The sequence below is a fragment of the Anneissia japonica genome, unplaced genomic scaffold (assembly GCF_011630105.1).
Source record: "Anneissia japonica isolate Jap-2015-1 unplaced genomic scaffold, ASM1163010v1 scaffold987_len1640505_cov201, whole genome shotgun sequence".
Taxonomy (NCBI): domain Eukaryota; kingdom Metazoa; phylum Echinodermata; class Crinoidea; order Comatulida; family Comatulidae; genus Anneissia; species Anneissia japonica.
The window spans coordinates 1,336,859-1,361,769 of NW_022714175.1; the positions used below are offsets into that span (position 1 = coordinate 1,336,859).

Consider the following 24,911-nt stretch of genomic DNA (forward strand, 5'->3'; position numbering starts at 1 on the left):
CAATTAAGAGTTGCAAGTGAAACAGACACAATGTGTAATTGTGTTTACATCTTGGTTGGTTTGATTTCATTATCTTCACAGATATTTGCTCAGGTTGAATTTGTTACTGAGCCACCAGAGGAGGTAAGGTCTTTCCCAAGGCAGACAGTAACACTGCCTTGTATTTTGAAGAACTTAAATGAATTTCAACACACAGTTGAATGGACTGAGAGCAGAAAATCAAAAACTATTTCAAAAAACAGAGATGTCCTCATAACTAATCTTAAGAACTTGGGTGAACAATACTCAATCCTTGGTGATGGAATGAACTTTACACTCCTCATTATTATTCCTAGAAACCAATCAATTGATTTTGGAACATATCTCACTATTAGTGCATATTATGAGTGTTCTGTATTTGAAGAGAATATTATGATTCAAAAAGCAACTTCAAATGTCATTATACAGAAATCAACCATTTTACCTCCAATTTGTGGATTTATTAACACTTCTTATGTCATTGGAGAAACAACAAAAATAGGATGTTTCAATTTTTCAAATCCTACGATTATAACAACTTTAAAATCAGGCAAAAGACAAGTCTTGCCTACTAAATATAATAATGAGCATTTAATTATTTACTATGTAACATTGACAAAGAAGGACCACAATGCAATGTTTGTATGTGAATCAAGAAGAAATGGAACAAATGAGGTACAAAGCTGCTCAATGGGCCCCATCACTGTCAACTACAAACCTGAGATTAATATCACACAAGCATCTCCAATGGAATTCCACTGTACAGCGGAAGCTAGGCCTCCTGTGAATGTAACACACTGGATTGTGGACTCCAGTCTTCCAAAGGAAAGTTTCACAATTTCAAAGAGTGTTTTAAAATTTAATCATTCAATAAAAGTTGATTCTGAAATAAAAATATCATGTGAAGCAGAAAATTCTATCGGAAAAGGAATTAAAACTTTCATCATTCCGGTTGTAAACAATCGGAGAATTCCGGTTGTTGTCATTGTAGTTGTGCTCTGTGCTGTGGTTGTATTTGTGATAACGATTCTTTCATTCTTGAGACGAAAAAAAAACCAATGTAAACAAAAATCAAAGAGACATACAAATTCTGATATATTTGCAAGCCATGACGATCACCAGGTCACTGAATTATATGCCGATCATCACGAAAAAGAAAATGAAATCTATATTCCTGGAGACAGGTTTAGCGATGATGGGACGAATACATCTAATCAGAAACTGTCATATAAAAAACTTGAGAATTTGGATGAATACAAAGAAAATGAAATATATGACGGAGCTAATATGAACACAGAAAGTGAGAGAAAAGTTATGAAAGATAAATATGATTATGATCAAGTGAATAAACCTGATTATAAAGAGTGTGAAAATGAAATCTATCAAGGTCCTGAATAATGTGAGTTTCAATTGGTCTCATGATCGAATACTAATTAAACTGATAACCCTCATGCTCATATCCTGGACAAATAGCAATAAGAAAATTTACACAAGATAAAAAAAATTATTAGAATTTATGAATGGATATAGTAGGAAAGTAGGGACCTAGGATGTCAAAAATGGAACGAAATAGTGTAAAGAAAGCCTTTTCTTGCAAATGGTAAAATAGATTCTATTTTTGAAGTGTGGGTTAATGGCCTTTGTTTCACACTTTAGGTACAAAAAAATACTTGGAAATCATTTGTAATTTTTTGATGTAATATTACTTGTCATTATTTATGATTTAATTAGCTAGTAGTTAAAATTTAATTATCCCAAGTTGTTCTGGAAGTACCCCTTTGATAAATAAAAATAATCTACATTTTCTTCTTTAAGGTTCCTTCTTTTTGATTTAGTTGATTAGGCAGGTACTATACGAACTTGATTCAATGAAGACCCATGAAAACCCTGGTCTATCATACACATTAACACATTATGTACCTTTCTACATGGAATGGATGTAATTTTTGTTTTTTTAATTTGAGAAGGCCTGAATACAGCTTAAAGCCATGCTTTAAAAAAAAAACCTATTTTTTTATATGCTATATGTTTCTAAGATACAATAAGTACTGTATATTTGACGAAAAACATATTTTTGGATATATAAAAACTGGGTTGGGGGGGGGGAGATCATACAACCACCCATGTTGTGTTTAGTGTTACCATTTTGGTACTTTACTGTCTACATATTTGATTAAATTAAATTTTCAGGATGTTTAAATTCTTAACTGGATGAATAGTACATTTGACTTTATTTTTTTTTTAATGATGATTACATTACATTATAGGATGTTTAAATTCTTAACTGGATGAATATGTGGTATTGAAGTTAACTATTGAATATTTCTTGAAAACTACATATTATAAATTATATTTAACAACTAATGCTACTGTACATACGCTCTGTTCTTCATTAAATCACTTCTTATATTATTTTTCTACAATTTTTTTTTACTTTATGATGTCAAACTACTATTATTACTATTATTTGTTTTAAATAAAATACATTTTTAATTAGCTTCAGTTAATTGAAACATTCTTGGCTAAATTGCTCCTTAGATAGTCACTGGTTAATGAAGTTAGAGAATACTTTCACATGTACAGTAGTATTTTCTTGTATGTAAATTTCATACAGAGAGAATGGAAATATATTTAAAATTATGTAATGAGATTGTATAGTAAGATTGTGCAATTAGATAAATCGTCTGTGGTGCAATCGAGGAAATCCCTAAAGATCTGAAATCAAAACCAAAACACAGATCAAAACAATTTAATTTTTAAGTACAGACTTTCTACTTCAAGGATAATAATGTGCAAAGATAAGAATTGTACAGTCTATGTCTCTATTTCAGCCCTAGTTCTCATAACCTTTCTTAAAACCAGAGTCCATTTCTTACTCTATTTCACTCAAAATGTCACTGTCTCATACAGTATGTTCCATTCATTTTATTTATCATTTCCAGGCAATATAAAATACAAATGTCCAGAAATGGAACTCCAATACACAAATGCCTTTTAATCTTGTCATAACTGACTTTCAGTAGTCATAAGTACCAGTACCACACCCCCAAAATTCAACCCCTTTATAGGATATATTCTTCGTTCTAATGTTAAGGGTTTTTACTAGGATACATTTCTCTTGTTACAATTTTCATTTGGCCAAGTAATCAAACTTTAATATGTAACAAATGCACTTAAAATAACTGAATTTTACTCTTCAGCTTTATTAACTGATCATCACATATAATATATGATCAACATAAAAGGAAAACAGTGCAAATAAAATGATAGGCACTCATAGTAGATAGGAGAGACATTCAAATCAGTAGAGAAACAAAAAATATATCACATGATGATAATAAGAAAATGTTTAAAAATAGTTTTATGCTAACATTCACATCTTGTTGTTCATACTGTAGAATACAAGCAGAAGGAAATAGGGAGTTTGGCTCCGATACCACAAAAGATTTTAGTTTGCCACAACATTTCCTACACAATAACCTATCAACAACGTGCTTAGTGGACTATCACAGGAAAAGAAAATCACACTTGGTAGAAAAATAGAAACACCTTAGTGGTAATTCAGGATGAAGAGAGTAAAAATGTGAACACTTCAGTTGTAAATAATCAAGATGAAGAAAGTGAAAATAATTGGAGCACTTCTGTTGTTGTCATTGTAGTAAATGTTGTTGTATTCTCTGTTGTTCTATTTGTGATAATTCTACTGTTCTTCAAACAAAAACCACGTCAAAATGAAACAAGAACAATTAGGAATAGTTACTTTTCGAAAAAATGAAGATTCACATGGCCTTGTAATGATCATGCCACAATCAATGTCATTATCTTCAACTGTAGGTGAATATTCACTCTTATTAACAGCAGCAAGCGAGACAAACATGTGTACTGTAATTTATTTTCTGATGATTGTTACACTTTCATTATGTTCAAAGTCATTTGCTCAGATCCAGCTTGTTACTGAACCACCAGGAGAGGTGAAGACCTTTCCAGAACAGAATGTTACATTGCCATGTGTTTTAAAGAACTTAAATAAATCTCAACATACTGTCAAATGGATTCAAATTGGAAGTTCTGACCTAAATAACACTATTTCAAAAAACAGAGAAGTCCTCATACCTAATCTTCAAAGGTTTGGTCAATATTTCTTCCTTGGTAATGGAATGAACTTTACTCTTCTCATTAATACACCAGATTCAATAGATTTTGAATCATTTACCAATATTAGCACATTCTATAGGTGTTTGATACACGATTCGAATGAAAAAGTAATTGTTACCACAACTTCAAATGTCATTATACAGAAACCTACATTTAGGTCACCAGTATGTATATTTGAAAACATTTTATATGTCAATGGAGAAAAATTATCATTAGCATGTTTCTATGATTCAGATCCTAATATAATTACAATTGTAAAATTAGAAAACGGACAGGTTTTACCTACTGATTTAGTAGCCTTCACCTATATTCACACTAATTTCACATTAACAAAAGAGGACCACAATGAAAAGTTTGTATGTGAATCTAGGAGAAATGGAACAAATGAGACAAGAAGCTGCTTAATGGGCCCCATCACTGTCAACTATAAACCTGAGATTAATATCACACAAACATCTGCACTGGAATTCCACTGTACAGCAGAGCCTAGGCCTCCTGTCAATGTAACACACTGGATAGTGGACTCTAGTATTCCAAATGGCAGTTTCAGAATTTCAAAAAGCATTTTAAAATTCACATTTAACTCATTAAATGTTGATTCTGAGTTGAAAATATCATGTGAGGCAGAAAATTCTATTGGAAAAGGAATTGAATCTTTGATCATTCTGGTCACAAATACAAATAATCAGAATGAAGAAAGTGGAAACACCTTAGTGTTAATTCAGGATGAAGACAGAAAAAATGGAAACACTTCAGTTGTACAGTAAATAATCGGGATGAAGAAAGTGAAAATAATTGGAGCACTTCTGTTGTTGTCATTGTAGTAATAGTTGTACTCTCTGTTGTGGTTGTTTTTGTGATAATAATTCTACTATTCTTCAAACAAAAACAACATAAAAATGAAAAAAGTAAGAATAATACAGTTGCTTTCCGAAAGAATGCAAATTCACAAGGCCTTGTTTATGATCGTGGCACAATCAACGTCCCTGAATTCCATGTTGATTATCAGGAAACAGAAAATGAAATCTATGTCGATGGTGATGGGTTAAGCAATGGTGAGACAAATACAACCAATAAGAAACTATTGTATAAAAAACTTGAATATTTGGACGAACACAAAGAAAATGAGAATGAAATATATGAAGGACCCGATATTAACAAAGATGGTGATACAAAAATGACAGAAGATGAAGCTTTTATTCTGAAATGAATAAACCTGATTATAAAGAATGTGAAAATGAAATCTATCAGGGTCCTGAGTGATACTGTACAGTATAACCAAGTTTGATATGGTCACATGATCGGTCACTAATGTCCTGCAAAATAGCAATGACAAAATTTACATTAAAATTAATGACAATTTCTTTATCAGAATTAAAAAAAACTTTGATTATGAGGCGAAAATATGTCTGGCCGAAAATTCAGTTGAGAGGAATTAAACTTTTAACATACAGTGTACCAGCAGTGGTGTAATGCCTACTGTACGCACTCTCGTGCAGCGGACATATCAGTTTCTAATAATCAGGACGAAGAAGTTGAAAATAACAGCAATTCAATTGTGGTCACTGCAGTTAAATTGTTGAGATGATCACCAAATTAAAACAGAAAAAGAATATTCAAAAGTCCTTGTTTATCAGAATGCTGCAATCAAAACAACTGAATTTTATAGTGATCATCACAAAACGAAAAACAAGATCTATGTTAACAGCGATGGGTCAAGCAATAAAATAAATACAGCCACCCAGAAACTAATGTATAAACTTGACGATTTGGATGAATATATAGAAAATGAGAACGAAATACACCAAGAACCTAAAAGAAACAGAGATGAAGGAAAACAGATGAAAGATGAACATGCTTATAACCATAATTATAATACAAAGAATGTGAAAATGAAATCTATCAGGGTCCTATATAACAAAGCAAGGCCATGGTAGGTTACAAAATTAATTTCAAATATAGTATTTACATTTGAGACAAGAGTAACAAAATTATGTCAAGAAAATCAGCAGTAAATGAGTTTGTAATATTTAGCAGCATTTGTATCATGATCATTCATTTTCCATGGAATGAACTTGGTGTGATTGTTAAACACAGTTTTTACTTTTCTCCTTGAAATTCTTTCCATTTTGCATAATGAAATGGGTATGAATGTAGCCTAAGCCAGAGGAAGCCTATGCTCTCCCACTTTCCCATCAGAATTGCCTATACTGTAATATGTGAACACCCATTTTGAGGTACATGTTTTTTTGTACCTCACTGTCTGCATACAGAGCTTTATGTGGCTATTATTACGCCAGTCTTAATCCATTCTTAAATCTGACTGGATGTTTTTGAAATAATCCAATCCATACATACCACAACATATTAGAATTATGAATTTGTATTATACCTAAAGACTGGTGTAACCATAGTGATTGCCTATATTTAAATTCTATTATCATAATAGATTTAATATTCAGTCACTTTGAGAGTACATGATATAAAGGATACTAATTCATGTTCCAGTGAATACCCCTGGTATAGGAAGTAATATAGCAAATTTAACAGGAAATATGGCTCCAAAACTGCTAAAGATTATTCTAAATACAGTATACACTCAGCAAAGTGGAGGTAACTTTGAGTCCTTTCTGATTTTATGTGGATTGCTTTCAACTTTATTTGATGATTGAAATAACTTTGAAGTTGAAATAAATAAAACTTTTAGTCTTGAGATTATTGTTACCGCTGAATCAAAGAACAATATTTCAAAAAACAGAGATGTCCTCATTGCTAATCTTAAAAAAGTCTGCCAACATTTCTCAATCCTTGGTGATGCAATGAGCTTTTACACTCTCATTATTATTCCAAAAAGATACTGTAGATAAATTGATTTTGGAACATTTCCCACTGTTAGTACATATTACAGGTGTTCTATGATAAACAGACAAAATATATTCAAAAAGCAAGTTTATATGTCATTTTACAGAATTCGACCATTGTACCTCCACTTGTGGACATATAACACTTCTAATGTCATTGGAGAAACTATAAAAATAGGATGTCACAATTTTTCAAATCCTATGATTATAACAACTTTAAAAATCAGGCAAAAGACAAGTCTTGTTAACTAAATATCATAATGATCTTTTCATTTTTTACTCTTTAACATTGAAAAAAGAGGACCACAATGCAATGTTTCTATGTGAATCAAGAAGAAACGCAACAAACGAGATTCAAATCTGCTCAATATAGGCGCTGGGGGGGGGGGGCCACAAAGGCTCCCCTGTAGCGCCAAAGCATCCAGTCGCTCCAGTGTATGATCTATTTTATACAATGAGCTTTTTATGACCTCCGCCAATGAGGTTACGTATTCATTGCTGTCTGTCTGTCTGTTAGCAAGATTATGCAAAAACTAATGCATGGATTATCATACAATTCAGTGGAATATTATATCATAAAGGAAGACACCTTTCAATGTCAAAGGAAATTCAATTTTTTATTCTCGAGCATAAAAGAAAATAATGGAATCGCAGCGCTCAAGAAAACAACGTGCCTGAAGACGCAGGGCGATGACATTATTTTCTTGAGGGTAGACTGTAGCACTCAAAAAAAAATAATGTAGATGAATACAACAGGCGATTCCATTATTTCATTGAGGGTAGGTTGCAGTTTCACCAATCATGGACTGAGCATCTGTTGTTGTTACCAATACACATATCACAGTATTGACAGTAGAAAATTCATCTGTGTATCTTTTTTGCCATACAACAAAAAATTTAATATGAATTTTGGGATATTTCATATTTAGAATTGACTAAATTCAGCTAAAGTATATAATTCATGTTATACTCTAAAAGCTTTCTAATGAATGTTTGGGGTTTTTGGCAAAAAGGAGCCACTGGGGCTTTAAATATCCAACTGACATTTTTAATTTTATATTTGGAAGCTAAAAACTTTACGATGTAAACAATCAAAATATTGATTGATTTTTTTCATTAACATTAAGGTACTGTATAACTTAACAAATTCAAAAAAAGGTAATGAATATTTTAATAATAATAAATCAGTTTCAATGTGGTACAGATACTAGATACCAAAATTTCCTTTACATCATACAGTGTTTTTAGAGGGCACCGGATTTATATCATTACCTGTAAATTAATGGTACGCTCAGGGATATAAAAAGGATATTTAAATTCTATGAATAATAGATTAGACCAGTGACCACTAAATGTAAGATATAAAGGATATGCCAATGGATTTAATATCCTTTTTGAATGCTTCTCATGATCTAGTATTGTAATACAGCAGAACACAACAGGAAATTTAGCTCTACAGTATCACCACAAAAGATTCTATCTATTATACTAAAATAGCCTCTTGTACCAACAACCTGCATAGTGGACTATATATCAGGGAAGAAGCTCAAAAAATTATGCACACTGACATAAGAAACAACTGCTAAAGATTATTCTAGACTCAGCAAAGTGGAGATACAGTAATAATGAGCCTTTTCTTATTTGATGTGGATTGTTTTCAACTTTACTTGATGATTGAAATACTACTATACTAAATGAAACTTTTTGTCTTTCGAACACTTGAAGAATGTCGAATGGAGTAGATGATCCACAGTCTGAAACATGGAGGAAATTGTTTTCCTTGGTTTTTACAGTCCTTATTTTTAATTGTAGATGAAAAATTTATATTTTACAATTATGAGTTGCAAGTGAAACAGACACAATGTGTAACTGTGTTTACATCTTGTATAGTTTGATTTCATTATCTTTACATACATTTGCTCAGGTTGAGTTTGTTACTAAGCCACCAAGAGAAGTGAGGACTTTTCCAAGACAGACTGTAACACTGCCATGTATTCTTAGGAACCTAAATAAATCTCAACACACAGTTCAATGGGCTCAGATTGAGGTTATTAATAGCAGTGAATCGCAGAAAAATATTTCAAAAAACAGAGAGGTCCTCATTCGTAATCTTAAAAACTTTGGTCAACAATTCTCAATCCTTGGTGATGGAATGAACTTTACTCTTCTCATCATTATTCCAACAAATAGATCAATTGATTTTGGAAAATTTTCGACTGTTAGTACATTTTATAGGTGTTCTGTAGTTACACAGATAAATGATATTCAAAAATCAACCTCAAATATCATTATACATAAATCGACAATTCAAACTCCAATTTGTGGAACTACTGATACTTATATAATAGGAGAAACATTGAGAATACAGTGCACAAATTTGTCAAAGCCTACCATTTTAGTATCTTTAAAAGCTGGAAAAACACAAATCCTGCCTTTTGAAAATTGTAGAGATTCCTATATATTTTACTACTTAACATTAACAAAAGAGGATCACAATGCAATATTTGTATGTGAATCAAGAAGAAATGGAACAAATGAGGTACAAAGCTGCTCAATGGGACCCATCACTGTCAACTATAAACCTGAGATTAACATCACACAAGTATCTCCAATGGAATTCCACTGTACAGCAGAAGCTAGGCCTCCTGTGAATGTAACACACTGGATTGTGGACTCCAGTCTTCCAAAGGAAAGTTTCACAATTTCAAACAGTGTTTTAAAATTTAATCATTCAATAAAAATTGATTCTGAAATAAAAATATCATGTGAAGCAGAAAATTCTATCGGAAAAGGAATTAAAACTTTCATCATTGCAGTTGTAAACAATCGGAGAATTCCGGTTGTTGTCATTGTAGTACTCTGTGTTGTGGTTGTATTTGTGACAACGATTCTTTCATTCTTGAGACGAAAAAAAAACCAACGTAAACAAAAATCAAAGAGACATACAAATTCTGATACATTTGCAAGCCATGATGATCAACAGGTCACTGAATTCCATGCCGATCATCAGGAAAAGGAAAATGAAATCTATATTGCTGGCGACAGGTTTAGCGATGATGGGACGAATACATCCAATCAGAAACTGACATATAAAAAACTTGAGAATTTTGATGAATACAAAGAAAATGAAATATATGAAGGAGCTAATATGAACACAGAAAGTGAGAGAAAAGTTATGAAAGATAAATATGATTATGCTCAAGTGAATAAACCTGATTATAAAGAGTGTGAAAATGAAATCTATCAAGGTCCTGAATAATGTGAGTTTCAATTGGTCTCATGATCGAATACTAATTAAACTGATAGCCCTCATGCTCATATCCTGGACAAATAGCAATAAGAAAAAGATAAAAAAATTGTGGACTCCAGTCTTCCAAAGGAAAGTTTCACAATTTCAAACAGTGTTTTAAAATTTAATCATTCAATAAAAATTGATTCTGAAATAAAAATATCATGTGAAGCAGAAAATTCTATCGGAAAAGGAATTAAAACTTTCATCATTGCAGTTGTAAACAATCAGAGAATTCCGGTTGTTGTCATTGTAGTACTCTGTGTTGTGGTTGTATTTGTGACAACGATTCTTTCATTCTTGAGACGAAAAAAAAACCAACGTAAACAAAAATCAAAGAGACATACAAATTCTGATACATTTGCAAGCCATGATGATCAACAGGTCACTGAATTCCATGCCGATCATCAGGAAAAGGAAAATGAAATCTATATTGCTGGCGACAGGTTTAGCGATGATGGGACGAATACATCCAATCAGAAACTGACATATAAAAAACTTGAGAATTTTGATGAATACAAAGAAAATGAAATATATGAAGGAGCTAATATGAACACAGAAAGTGAGAGAAAAGTTATGAAAGATAAATATGATTATGATCAAGTGAATAAACCTGATTATAAAGAGTGTGAAAATGAAATCTATCAAGGTCCTGAATAATGTGAGTTTCAATTGGTCTCATGATCGAATACTAATTAAACTGATAGCCCTCATGCTCATATCCTGGACAAATAGCAATAAGAAAATTTACACAAGATAAAAAAAATTATTAGAATTTATGAATGGATATAGTAGGAAAGTAGGGACCTAGGATGTCAAAAATGGAACGAAATAGTGTAAAGAAAGCCTTTTAATGCAAATGGTAAAATGGATTCTATTTTATGAGGGATTCTCCTTTGAAGTGCGGGTAAATGACCTTTGTTTTACACTTTAGGTTCAGAAAAATACTTGGAAATCATTTGTAATTCTTTGATGTAATATTACTTGTAATTATTTATGATTTAATTAGCTAGTAGTTAACATTTAATTATCTCAAGTTGTTCTGGAAGTACCCCTTTGAAAAATAAAAATAATCTACATTTTCTACTTTAAGGTTCCTTCTTTTTTATTTAGTTGATTAGGCAGACACTATACGAACTTAATTCAATGAAGACCCATGAAAACACTGGTCTATCATACACTTTAACACAATATGTACCTTTCTACATGGAATGGATGTCATTTTTGGTTTTTTTTTTCAATTTGAAAAGGCCTGAATAGCTTAAAGCCATGCTCTAAAAAAACCCCTATTTTTTTATATGCTGTTTGTTTCTAAGATACGATAAGTGTATTTGACGAAAAATATTTTTTTCCAATATATAAAAACTGGGTGGAAGGGGGGGGGGGGGGAAATCATACAACCACCCAGGGGGGGGGGGGAGATCATACAACCACCCATGTTGTGTTTAGTGTTACCATTTTGGTACTTTACTGTCTGCATAAGCCATATATTTCTATTGCAAGAAAAAAAGATTAGTTGGTTATCTTGTGACCACTGAATGCAAGCTATATAAAGGATACACCAGTGAATTCATGATACAGTGAGCACGCCCATGAAGGAAGCAATACAGAAACAGGGAGTTTTGTTCCACTCCAGCAGGGCAAGTTTACTACACAACAGCTTTACTAACAAATCTAGTTGATCAATGATAGACTATACATCACTGAATTGGCTCACACTTGGTAGGCCTACAGCATTGATAGCCACACACCAACTGCTAAGGATTATTTTTAAATTGAAGACTTAGCATTATGCGAAGACTTTTCTGTTTTTGAAGTGGAAATATTTTGTCAACTCTATTTGATGAGCGAATTATTTCTACTGTAAGTTCCAACTGTGGTAAACACTGTGTAAACATTAAACAAAGAAGGTACTTATACTGTATATGGAAGCTTAAAGAATTTAATACTTTCTTTTAAATTAACAAATTATTGTTGGTGCACGTGATAAATATTTATAATTTTGTGAATACTACATTCGTGTAACTTGGAATTTTTAGCACAGAACTTTCAAGACAATTAAACAATTTTTCTTGATTCAGAATTTGCAGCCCAATGTCATTTCTGGAAAAGATGCGTATTAATATTTATATCATGGTTGCTTTAATGTCGTTTTCTTCTTCACAAACATTTTCTCAGGATGAGTTTGTTACTCAGTTCCCAGCTGGGGTGAAGATTTTCCCAGGACAGACTGTTATACAGACATTGAAAATTCAACCTCCAATTTGTGGAACTATCAATACTTCTGTAATAGGAGACACACTGAAAATAGGTTGTTTCAATTTTTCAAATCCTACTCTCTTAATGTCTTTAAAATCCGACAAAAGACAAGTTTTGCCAACTAAATATAATAATGAACATTTAATTATTTACTATTTAAAAGTGACAAAGGAGGACCACAATGCAATGTTTGTATGTGAATCAAGAAGAAATGGAACAAATGAGGTACAAAGCTGCCCAATAGGCCCCATCACTGTCAACTACAAACCTGAGATTAACATCACACAAGTATCTCCAATGGAATTCCACTGTATAGCAAAGGCTAGGCCTCTTGTCAATGTAACACAGTGGATTGTGGAGCCTAGTATTCCAAAAGAAAACTTCACAATTTCAAACAGTGTTTTAAGATTCACTGATCCAATAAAAGTTGATTCTGAGTTGAAAATATCATGTGAGGCAGAAAATTCTATAGGAAAAGGAATTCAAACTTTGATCATTCCAGTTGCAAATAACCAGGATGATGAAAATGGAAATGGGAACACTTCAGCGGTAAATTATCAGGATGAACACAATGGAAAAGGGAACACTTCAGTTGTAAATACTCAAGATGAAAAAAGTGGAGGCGTTTCAGTTGTAAACAAACAGGATGAAGATACTGAAAATTGGCGTACTGTTGTCATTGTAACAACTGTTGTTCTCTCTGTTGTGTTTGTACATGTGATAATAATTCTACAGTTCTTCAAACAAAAGCAACGTAAAAATGAAAAAAGGACAATGAAAAAAACTTTTGCTTTTCAAAATAATGAAGCTTCCCAAGGCCTTGTTTATGATTATGCCACAATCAATGTCACTGAATTCCACGCCGAATATCAGGAAACGGAAAATGAAATCTATGTTGATGGTGATAGGTTAAGCAATGGTGAGATGAATACAGTCAATAACAGATTAATTTATAAAAATCTTGAGGATTTGGAAGATTACAAAGAAAATGAGAATGAAATATATGAAGGACACAATATTTGACAAAGATGGTGATAAGAAAACGTTAACATTTCTATTTTGCAATGAATAAACCTGATATAAAGAATGTGTAAATAAAAATCTAAGAGTTTGAAATGGTCACAAGATCAGTCACTAATGTCCTGCAAAATAGCAATGACAACAATATACATGAGAATTAAAGACATTATTTATTTTATCAAAACTGCATGTTCTTCTATCAAATTTAGAAGTAAATATCAAGCATTAAATCTAACATTCATATAATAATTTTCCTATAGTGTACTATGCGGAGCTCTACTAATTGCTAATTAGCACAGATCTCCCTCCAATTACAGACCACTTTTGAGACTGGTGTTTACATGGTCTTTAGTAGCTTTGGTCTCTAATTAGATTAATAAAAATAAAATATATTTGTTCATTTTGGGACCACAGAAAAGTGTTCTCTAATTGGAGGGTGTCTTTAATTGGAGTCTTTAATTATAGGGAGATCTGTATTTATATTTGTGACAATACGGTAATCATTTTCATTCCTGAGAAAAACAAAAATTGTAAATTGCTTCAGCATTTGTCAGGTTTGATTTAACACTGAAGTTTGGTTTCCATGATTGTTACACACCGTTGGTGACACTTAATATTGAGAGCCTTCCTGATAGCATAGTGGACAGTTGTGTAGTGTAACAATTGCAGTGAAAATTCTGTAGCAAAAGTTTAGTGATTTTAAGAAACATCAGGCTTAATTTAATGCATTTTTTTTTCAGCAAAATGAATATACAATATTAATTAAATGTATGTAATGGACTTTTTATGGACTTTCATTTTTTTTTCCTGAAATTTCCATTTTTCCTGGCAGCAGGTGTGCTAATTGGTCAATAATTATATTTATTCTAAATCATCATTATTGGCGGGCGGCAAGTTCACTAAAAACAAGGTATAAAAAAGTCTCGCCTAAACCTGTTAATGTTAAATTTCAGGTAAGAACTATAAAGTAGTAAGCATGTCTTTTCTATATAATTATTGGATTAAACTGTTGTTTGAAGATTTGTGTGACAATATGCAAAATGCTTGCAGAATACCACATACTGTATATAGTTTTTGAAAAGTCTTTGTTTTATTAAACTGCTTATTTATTAAATAAGCTTAGTGTTCTAATCAAAATTAAATTGCTTAGTGTTCTAATCAAAATTAGGTATACGCATGGTCAGTGGCATGCATATCTAGGAGTCTTGAAATGGAGGGGTGGTGAAAGCCGGGGCCTTGATGAAAGTGAAGGGGAACTAGGTCGCAAAATAAGGTAATACAGTATGAGGTGATTCTAACTACTTGAGTATGATTTTATTTTTCTCCCCTGTTTTCAAAAAAGGGGGAAGGGGCTACTGAAGCATCATGAAGGGGCGTTCACCCCTAGATACGCCACTGCACATGGTATACACTTGTAAATGCTCTGATTGTACATGTTGATGCTTAATATTATGTCTATACTAAGAACATAATATCATTGCATCAATTATTTTCATTGTAGTATGTAACAGTTTAAATTAGATATTATTTTTCTCACAAAACAAAAAAAATGTAACTAGTAATATTCTGCTTTTTTAACAGCCCCTTAAATTGTGCATATATATCAATATACAGTATAAGGATCTTAAATATTAAATCATTGCAAAATAATTTGTTTTCATCTATTTATTCAGCTTCAGGCACTAGGGCCAAGGATGTGCCAGTGAACTAAATCACTCTTCAAAGTGGCAATCCCATTTGTCTTATTGGAAGCAGTTGATAAATTATTTAATCTTTTAAAATCAGCAATTTATTGTTTGTGAGTCCTAAGTAAGACAGTACAGTATCCTTATATGGTCTCATGATTGAGACCAAGTAATAATTTATAACTCATATTCTAATTTTCCTCTAGAGAGAAGACAGACAACAAAAGGAAGTCTTCTCTGTACAATGTATATTCCACATGTTCGCATACTGTAATATGCTGAGGTAACATTCCCTTAGGTCAAATGACATGAGTCCCACAATAATAAGTTTCCAGATGTTTACATGATAGGATGTAAATCACATTCCCACATGTGAATTCAATAAGAATAAGATCATCCAAAGTAACATTCCCAAACGGTCACATGGTAGTGTTCTAAATAACAATATGGTCACATGATTGGGTTTAACAATTAGCACACAGAATATCTGACATCAACTTTATACAATTACCAAAACTGCTAAGCCCAACCCTAGCATATTCTTTCCAGTCTGTCTTACATCACATCTTGGCCTATTTCCAATTGTCTGAAAACTTTTTTTTTTTAGTTTAAGAACCTAATAACATACTGTACATTATCCACTATCACCTAGATCATATGCTACAATTAGGAAGTTTTGGATTCTTTGTATGACTTTCATAATGTATTTCTTTTTTGCAATTAAAGCTAGGTATCCGTATGACCTGGATCTAGTTAATGTGCCGTAGAGGGTGACATTGATGCTTTGAAACTAGAGGAGACTTGCCATTTATAAATGTTTACCACAGTTGCTTCCAATGCAGTAAATGATAGTATTTGGTGGGCTTCCCAGTGCAGTAAATGATAGTATTTGGTGGTCAATTCCCGAGTGTGAGGGTTAAGAAACATTTTCATGGTTATGGTCCCAATTCACATTCCCACATAGTTACACATGAAGGTCCTACTGTAGGTAACCTTCCCACATAGATACATAAGAAGGTAATACACTGTACATTTCCATATGGATACACAATAGGGTCCTTAATAACATTCCACATAGTCACACAAAAGGGCCCTTAAAAGTAATCTCACATAGGCATATAATAATGTGGTCCTTATAGTAACAATCACATAAGGTCCTTAGTAACAATCACACATGGCCAAATAAGGTCCTAAATAACATTTCCACATGGTTACTTGATAGAGTCCTTGCAATCCCACATGGTCCCTTGAACAGGCCCTTTCTAACAATTCCATATGGTTCCATGAACAAGTCCTTACTAGCAATCCAACAAGGTCCCAGACATGGTCTTTACTAACAATCTCACATGGTCCCATGAAATAGTCTTCACTAACAATCCTACATGGTGCTTTGTTGATGTATTGTATCGATAATAATCTTCTTCGTCCTCATATTTGCATTCCATACATAAAGACATGTGACCAGCACGGCTATAACTGTGCTAACATTTTAATTGAATCTTACACATCCGATCTTAGACGTTTTTCAGTTTTATGTACAGGTCCCAATCTTTCAAACTCATTCTCGTCTAGTGCCGAAACCAAACCTACAATCAGTAGTTTTAAAACTAATTTTAAAAAGTCTCTGATCTGTGTATATGGTAACCATTTAACCTAATGAACTTTGTCCAGCTTTATCCTTCTTCTCTTTTATTTCTGATTTTTATTATCATTATTTATTGTATTCATTATTTGTTATTATACATATTGTTAACTTATTTTTAATTTCCACCTGAGTTTTTAAATTTCGCTCGTAATATGTTATTTTTATTATTGTGTCCATCCAGCTAATAAATTATTGTTGTACTTATATACTATTACTTTTTTTTAAATGGGCGTCAAACTTAACTAACCTCCATCCACACACAGTTTTTATCCTATTGTTATGACATTACATAATTATGAAATATCAAAAATTCTCATTTTGAATTTTTTTTAAGCAACTATATTTCTTAAGTGAATTGTATTCTAAAAAAAATCTAAAAAACCACTGTTTATTATTTATGTGAATGTTAATTTGTGTGTGGAAAAAACTTAATAAAGAAAGAAAAGACCTCTGACCTCAAAACCTTCACTTAGAAATTCCAGGATGGTGTCCGACAGGGAGATAGTTTGACTCATTATTTAAGTTAGTTTATTTTAGAATATGTAAGTTTAGTATAAGATTATAGTGTCCTGAGTACGACGTACTGGAATGATGTTCATTTATCGAAAGAAGGCCAGCCTCGACTACCTAGGCCTACAGTAATCAGTTGTTTTTTTTTTATTTTACAAACACAAAATTTTACTGGTTGGTTGGTTGTTTTACTGGTAAAATTGATGGCTAAAACGGCTTCAGGAGATCACTGGGTCGAGTCGCTGGCACCCCATTTGGTGGTCTTGCGGCCACAGGTGGGAGGGTGGATGGACACCCAGCAGCAAAAAGAAAAACAAACAAAAAAACAGCTGAATATAGGGCAGATGAACTCCTCGAAGCCAATATCCAACCATGCCTTAGTTTAAGTAGGTTTAGTTTTATAGGACATCACATCAAACTTTCTTCAAAATTAACTCAAATAGCTCACTCAACAAGCGCATAGAGTTTTTTTGCATGACGCGCTATACAAATCCAACTATTATCATTATTACAGTCACATGTATTATGTGTATTTCATGGCCAAAATAAACAAACAAAATAAAAATAAATGAATTGTGGAAATTCTTGAAAAGTGCATTGGCGACTATAGTGGATAAAAATGTTCTGTTTGCCAGTCACTGTCAAAAGGGATTTGTAAGATAAAGTGTGTTAAGATACTCACTTGGATTTATTATACTCAAATTCTATATGTAAGCAGTCTTCTATACCAACTTCCATTTTGATGGATGAGTTCACCTCTGGATAGTGGGACAGAGTGTGCACTAAAATATCCATCTCCTTGGTTGTGTCTGTCAGCCTCTTTGTTATTGTTACTTTCAAATAATATCTGTTGAAATGGTTTCATGGTTTCATGTTATTAGAGGATAAATAAACCTCTCCTATGATATCTACCTGATAAAAACACATTGAAATGATATTCTTGTTACTACCAAGAACATACCACTATCCTCACCATTATTACAACCTTTGTCATCATCATTACCATCATCCTCATCATTTTATTATTGCATCACTACCACTATGGACCTGCTAAGCCCCGCCCCTTGGTAATTGTTGCTAACGTCTGGATATTATTAATAAGGTCACACAAAATGATAGTGTAAAATCATAAGAACACACATGCGTTCGTGGGACAACACCTATTTGTAAGACACGCACGTATGCTTTCCCCTGTTATGATTGGTTTGTTGGTAACTTTGACTGACACTAAGAAAAGGTCCATATCTCCTCTTTATCATCATTCTTTTTATCAAACTGATTCCCTCCTCCATCCCCTTTTAATCGTTATACAGACCCCAACCCGGGCTCTGTCACTGTCACCCTACCCATTTGTTGACTGTTTAAGGCGCATTATAAATAAGGCTACATTAAGTGACAGCGCTACTGGGCCCAGCATCTGCACTAAGATTAGCCCTGATTATCACTTTATCACCATTTAAACAGTACGCTTCTCATTTTCATCCACATCCTCAACAGCCTCCTCTTCTTGTCTTCCTCTTCATCATTATTCCCATCCTCCTCCTCTTCCTTGTTCACCGTCCTTACCCTCCCTTACCTGAGTTTAACATTTGCTCCTGTGTATGATTCATATGGCTTCTCCACATTCTGGAACTCAAAAAGGTAACTGATGGAGTTGGCCAGCTCCCCTGGCCGTGCAAGCTCCTTAACCAACGATGTAAACTCATGGTGGTTTCCTCTATCATAATATAACTCTACAAAAATAATGTTTTGGAGTATTAATTATAATTGGTCTATTGACAGCATCTATTTATTTTATGATGAAATATCTGTGATAAAAGAAGCAGTTGGCGCAATGGTTGTGGTTTGGACTGCCAGGCTTGAGGTCAAGGGATCGAAAATCTTGCTGTGCATGTCGCTTGTGTCCTTGGGCAAGGCACTTTATCTACATTTGTCTCTTTCCACCAAGGAGTATAAATGGGTACCTGGCAGCGGCGGACCGTCAAGGGAAGCAAGGTATGCAGTGCAGGCTAAAACAAATGAAAAAAAATATAGTAGTACAGTTTCTCCGTTTTATTTAGCATTTCTTAGTCAGGATCTTCTACAGTATATACACCTTAATTTTTCGAGTGGAATGCTACAGTTCATTGGAATAACAAAGCTTTTCAATGTTTGGCCTACTTTGGTGCCTAGGATATTGCCACAGTCAGGCCTATCGCATCGTACTCTAGCAGCTTAGAATTTTCGCATGCTGGTCTTTGATATCAGCCTATCACGTATTCAGTGAGTCAATAGAAGTCAGAGCATACCCTACAATGCTTAAATTTGCTATTGTGACAACCGTGTGGTGGCGACAGAATAGCCAATTAATTTAACACTGGAATGGAAGCAGTGCTTCCAAGTGTATGTGCGCATGCTCTTCTTCTCACAAATCAGGACCTCCACTGCCGATCGAGTATTCTATCTATAAGCCTAATCTCAATGCTCAAAGTTTAAATATATTTACATATGTATATTATACAGTGTAGAAGAAACTTTAAATTATTATTTGAATTGAAATTTGTTAAAATATAGGTATAAGAATTCTTTTGAAGAGAAGAAAACCATGCCGGTATTAAAAATAACATACATTGTATTTTGACTATAGAACACAATCTGATATTGTATAAGTAGTAGGCTTACGAACTTTTCCTATCACTAGCAGGCCATAGCATCAGTGATGTGGGGGCCTTGAAATGGAAGGGAGCTGATGGGGACAGGAAGGTAAAGTGGGGGATCGGTGATTAGGTGAGGAGATATAACTCGCAAAATAAGGTGATATGAGGTGATTTTTAATTACTTGAGCATGATTTGTGAGTATTTTTTTTCCAGGGGTAGGGACGTGTGCGCCCCTTGCACATCCTAGATATGCCAATACCTAGCATACCCTGCAATTTACTCTACGGTCCTCCACTGGTACCTGGTAGGATGTTGTGGCATTGAATGTACTAGTTCTGTGCGCTAAATAAGTAGCAACCGACTAGGTATACTCCCCAGGGAACAGAGAAGGTTGCACTTTGTACTGGTTTGCCATTTTATGTTAATCCAATGTACAGGGATAATAACGCTCAGCGCTTTTGATCATTCGTTGGAATTGGCTCAATATAAATATTTGGGTATTATAAAAACTGAAAAAAAAATCATAAATATAATTAAAACATTAAATTTTTCATTTTGTCTATATCCACTTTTTAGGTATACTGTATTATGTCTGCAAGCAGTATTTCAAGATATCTCATCCCCACTTTAAGCCCTGTCAAGTACATCAAATTTTATTTGACAAAAACATGTGACATGCCTAAATATGGTCATGATGACATCACATCATGACCATATATAGGCACATCATGACTATATATGGGCATACAACAGTTTTTTTGTGAAAGAGAATTTGATAATCTGGACAGATATTAATTATAGAACAAGTAGACCTTTTAAATTCCATATGGAATTCAATGTTGCTTACCTATTTGCCCAACAAATTCAATTCTTATTCCTTGATGTTCAAGCCTTTTGCCTTTTAATGTCACATTTACCTACAAATATAAAAACACATAATGAATTAATAACTATTTATATACACTGAACTGATGTAGCTGCTATCATGAACTACTTATAATTATTATCATTAGTGTTACTGTAGATTAGTACAATATACTGTAATTGAATGAGATATGTTAAATAATAAACAGGGTGTTTCATAATTATTTCAAAATATAAGTATTACTTTAATGATTTATTGAAATTTTCAACAAAAACAAAATTAATGTTTCCAACAAATGAAGAAAACCTTTTTAATACTAAATAACTTAATTTTAAATGAAATTAGAGAATCTTAAATCTGAAGCAAAGATGTATCAAAATCACTTTCTGACTAAAAACAAATGTCCATAATAATTTATGTATCCAGGAAAACAAAATTTTATGTGCATATATGATGAAATTAAGGAATCATGAATCTACTGTAAAACCACGATGCATTAAAATCACTTTAGAGTTATAAAAAAATGCTTCTTAAATACAGCAAATATCTATCATTAAAAGGTGTTCTACTTTCATAGTACATGACAAGATGAAGATGTTCATGACCTGGACAAATGCCATGCGTTGCTTTTAGAAAGTCTCTAAGGCCTTTTTACAACAAATGAATAAAATCATAAAGCATCTTCTAGAATCTATAGTGATATAAGAAAAATTGCCAGAAAGTTGCTTGCCAATATGATAGGAGTCATATTATATATACTATAGTGATATAGTCAGGGGCAGATCCAGAAATGTCCAAAAGGGAGGGGGCCGGAAGGGGGCGCCGAAAGTTGGGCCGATTGAGACAACACTGTCGTAGGGGGTCCAGGGCATGCCCCCGCGAAATTTTTGTGTTCTAGACGCCCGAACATAACATTTGAGGCATTCTGGGCTATCATTTTTTTTTTCTCTTTTTTTTCTTTTTTCCCCTTTTTTTTAAATCCGCCCCTGATAGTGAAAGGATACAAATTTTTTTTTATTTTAGTTGCTTTCTTTAAAATATTTTTGGATTTCATAATTATGAATTTATTCGTCGTTTTTTAATTAATTGGATAATATTAAAATGTCAAATAAAAGATTCTGATAACATCTTCTTTTGACCCTACTGTAAACTGTTCTTTTTTGAGAAAGTACAACTTGGAAGGTTTCTGAGAATAATGCTCCATGATGTATGCCCAGATCATATACAGTAGTGCTACACTGGCATGTTTACTGAAAACCAAATATTCTTTCTGCAAGACGCTACACAAGGCTTTACAAATAGATTGGAAATTAGTGTATAATTGATAAATGCATGTTTCTGCTCTTCCATTATCCATAATGGATGAGGATGTCGCTGGCTTAATATCATACTGAACTGCTAATGGAAAAAAAATGTGTACTACTTTCCAAAAAAAAAAAAAAAATGTTGAATGACTGAATGAATAATTCAGGGAAAATATGTTTTATCCTGTTGCAGAAGTGGCACACAAGTTGCATGACGTAATCATCCATAAAATCATGATAATAATATATTAAGCTTTGGCCGCACTCACATTTTTTATTACAAAAAAATTATTGTATGCCTATATATAGTCAAGATGTGCCTATATATGGTCATGATGTGATGTCGTCATGATCATATTTAGGCATGTCCTATGTTTTTTTTCAAATAATTTGGTAGTCTAGACAGGGCTTAATAAAAAGTGTCTCAGGAAATGCAATGGTATTACAAGTGATGACATCTGATCACAAAGAAAATAATTAAAACAATATTTCATTTGCCATCAGGGTAATTATAATTTTTTGTTTTAATTTTGATGAAACATTCTTATAAATTTCTGAGTTTTCTATGTCCATGGGAATGTGATGTCTATATTCAGCACTGTTCAGGACCTTGTTAACTATAGGTTAGATAGGTTTATAAGGAAAGAAGGAAGGGCTTGCACTTTACATAAGGTAAAGGAAGCCAGGATTTACCATATATCCCTAGATGACAATTATGACCCCCTAGACACAGTAGTCTCTACTTCAAATGTCACCAAAATTAACACATAGATTACCATTGATAGTTAACATTTTGATATAATACTATGCCATGTGTGTGTGTGTGTGCACTAAACGATAGAGATATTTCTGTCTCTAGTTTAATATAGGCCAGTGTTCTCCCAAAGTCGTTTTAGCTGTCAATTTTACCAGTAAAAATAACTGACCAACCAGTAAAAATTGTGTGTTGGTAGAATTTAAAAAAAGCACTTATTAGGCTTAGGTAGAATTCTTTCAACAAACGAACATCATTCCAGTCTAGGCCTAGGCTACGATTAAGTATTAATGTTGTTTTTTAAGCCATTGAACACCGCTTGAAAGTGGCAATACCTCACGTTGTGCGCACTTAGCTGGCTCTATATTAACAAATTTTACAAGTAAAAATATTTCAGTTGGGAGAACACTGATAGGCACTGGTCGAATGACACACTCGCCTACATACAGTATGGTTCTGGAGGTGGAACAAGTCTTCTGGGACAAAAGACTATGAACTGTAGGCCCAGTGTACAATAAAGCATACCCTGCATCAATTGCATGGTTACACAACTAATCAACTAACGAAAGATAAACTGGGTTAATTTATTATTCAGCAAACAACCAACATAGTTCTGCATCATACCTTTCCTGAGATAGACTCTCCATCATAAAAGAGAAATAACTTTTCTTTTTTTCCATCCTCTGTTTTAATCTCTGCTTGCTTGCGGGAAGCAGCATCATCAAGGACGATATCAATCTCTGCACCTCCTCCAAACAGGAAACTCTGTGTAAACAGGAAAACAAATTGTGGAAATGTTACAGCTACAGTATGCTGGTTTTCCCAAATTATTGCACCTGTCAATTAAAATCCCCCACCCTGCCGGACCTGCATAACATTGGGGACTAGAGCCAGGATTGAGCTGGGGATGTAGAGACATTTGTGCCCCAGCAGTGCTGGGATGCATATGTCCAACTGAAACAAGAATGAAATTGGACTGGTAAGGGCTGGATTTTTTAGGGGTCAGTGTATAGTATCTGGGGTTTTCTTCAGTATTGTATATATTGTATGTGTATTGAAAAATATCAAGGACTTGGCCCGGGAAATGCGTTTTAAAAGATGATACCTCGCACTGCCAGGCACTGAGCGGAAAACTTAAGTAACATATTTTATGAATTATATGCCTAGCCCATACTGTACAGTATTTTACTTGCGCAGATACTGTACATAAAAAAAGTTTGCTTGGAAAATTGCTAGGTAAATAGGTGGGTGCGCAGAATCGCAACTACTGCACAATATTAGTAAATACAGGGGCGGATCCTGATGTCAAAAATAGGGGGGGGGGAGCCCTGGGGAATTTATGTTTTTTGCTGATGCCCGGAAATAACCTTGCATTTTGGACAATCAATAATATCTTTTTCTTTCCTTCTTTTTTTTGACTCTCCAAAATGGGAGAGGCTAGGGGAGGGCCATCCTGGTACCCCCTAAATCCGCCCCTGTTATCATGAAATTAATTAAGCTAAATACTGATAAATAAATTTCTGCAAAAATTGTGGAGAAACCAGCACTTATTTTGCAAAATGGGTGGGTGGATATCAACTACAGGCATAACTTTTGCACCAGAGGATATAGGACTATGCCTGTGCAGGACTTTTCTTAGTCTGGTGCCTGGCTAAATTGCCACAAGTCAGGGTGATTGGGGTTGTGGGGCATGATTACTAACTTTTTGGCTGGCCCAGCTCAGCCAAGTCATGCACTGGTTCCTACTGTAGTCAGGGGCGGATTTAGGGGGGGGGGCGGCCTGGCCCCGGCCCCCCCTTTTGGGAGGTAAAAAAAGAAAAAAAAAAGAAAAAAAAAGGGAAAAAGGAAAAAATGATGGCCAAGAATGCCTCAAATGTTATGTTCGGGCGTCTAGAACACAAAAATCTCG

General features: G+C 33.5%; 2 protein-coding genes across 2 annotated transcripts in view; one reads left to right on the top strand and one right to left on the bottom strand.

Moving 5' to 3' along the window:
* LOC117108903 (vacuolar protein sorting-associated protein 26B-like) overlaps positions 1-24,911 on the bottom strand; it is a 45,181-nt gene that overhangs the window by 19,298 nt on the left and 972 nt on the right. Inside the window, exons 2-5 of the mRNA XM_033251080.1 lie at positions 23,627-23,767; positions 20,927-20,996; positions 19,019-19,175; positions 18,125-18,289 (exon numbers count right to left, since the gene is read on the bottom strand). Of these exons, the coding sequence (XP_033106971.1) occupies positions 18,125-18,289; positions 19,019-19,175; positions 20,927-20,996; positions 23,627-23,767 (533 nt within the window). The remainder of the gene's footprint in view (positions 1-18,124; positions 18,290-19,018; positions 19,176-20,926; positions 20,997-23,626; positions 23,768-24,911) is intronic.
* LOC117108902 lies at positions 8,450-11,687 on the top strand. Its single transcript, XM_033251079.1, has 2 exons — positions 8,450-10,356; positions 11,047-11,687. The coding sequence occupies exon 1, from the start codon at positions 8,896-8,898 to the stop codon at positions 10,291-10,293; it is 1,398 nt and encodes a 465-aa protein (XP_033106970.1). The 5' UTR covers positions 8,450-8,895; the 3' UTR covers positions 10,294-10,356; positions 11,047-11,687.

Excerpts from the sequence above, each read along its gene's own strand:
- LOC117108902 (XM_033251079.1), top strand. The coding sequence starts at position 8,896 with ATGTGTAACTGTGTTTACATCTTGTATAGTTTGATTTCATTATCTTTA.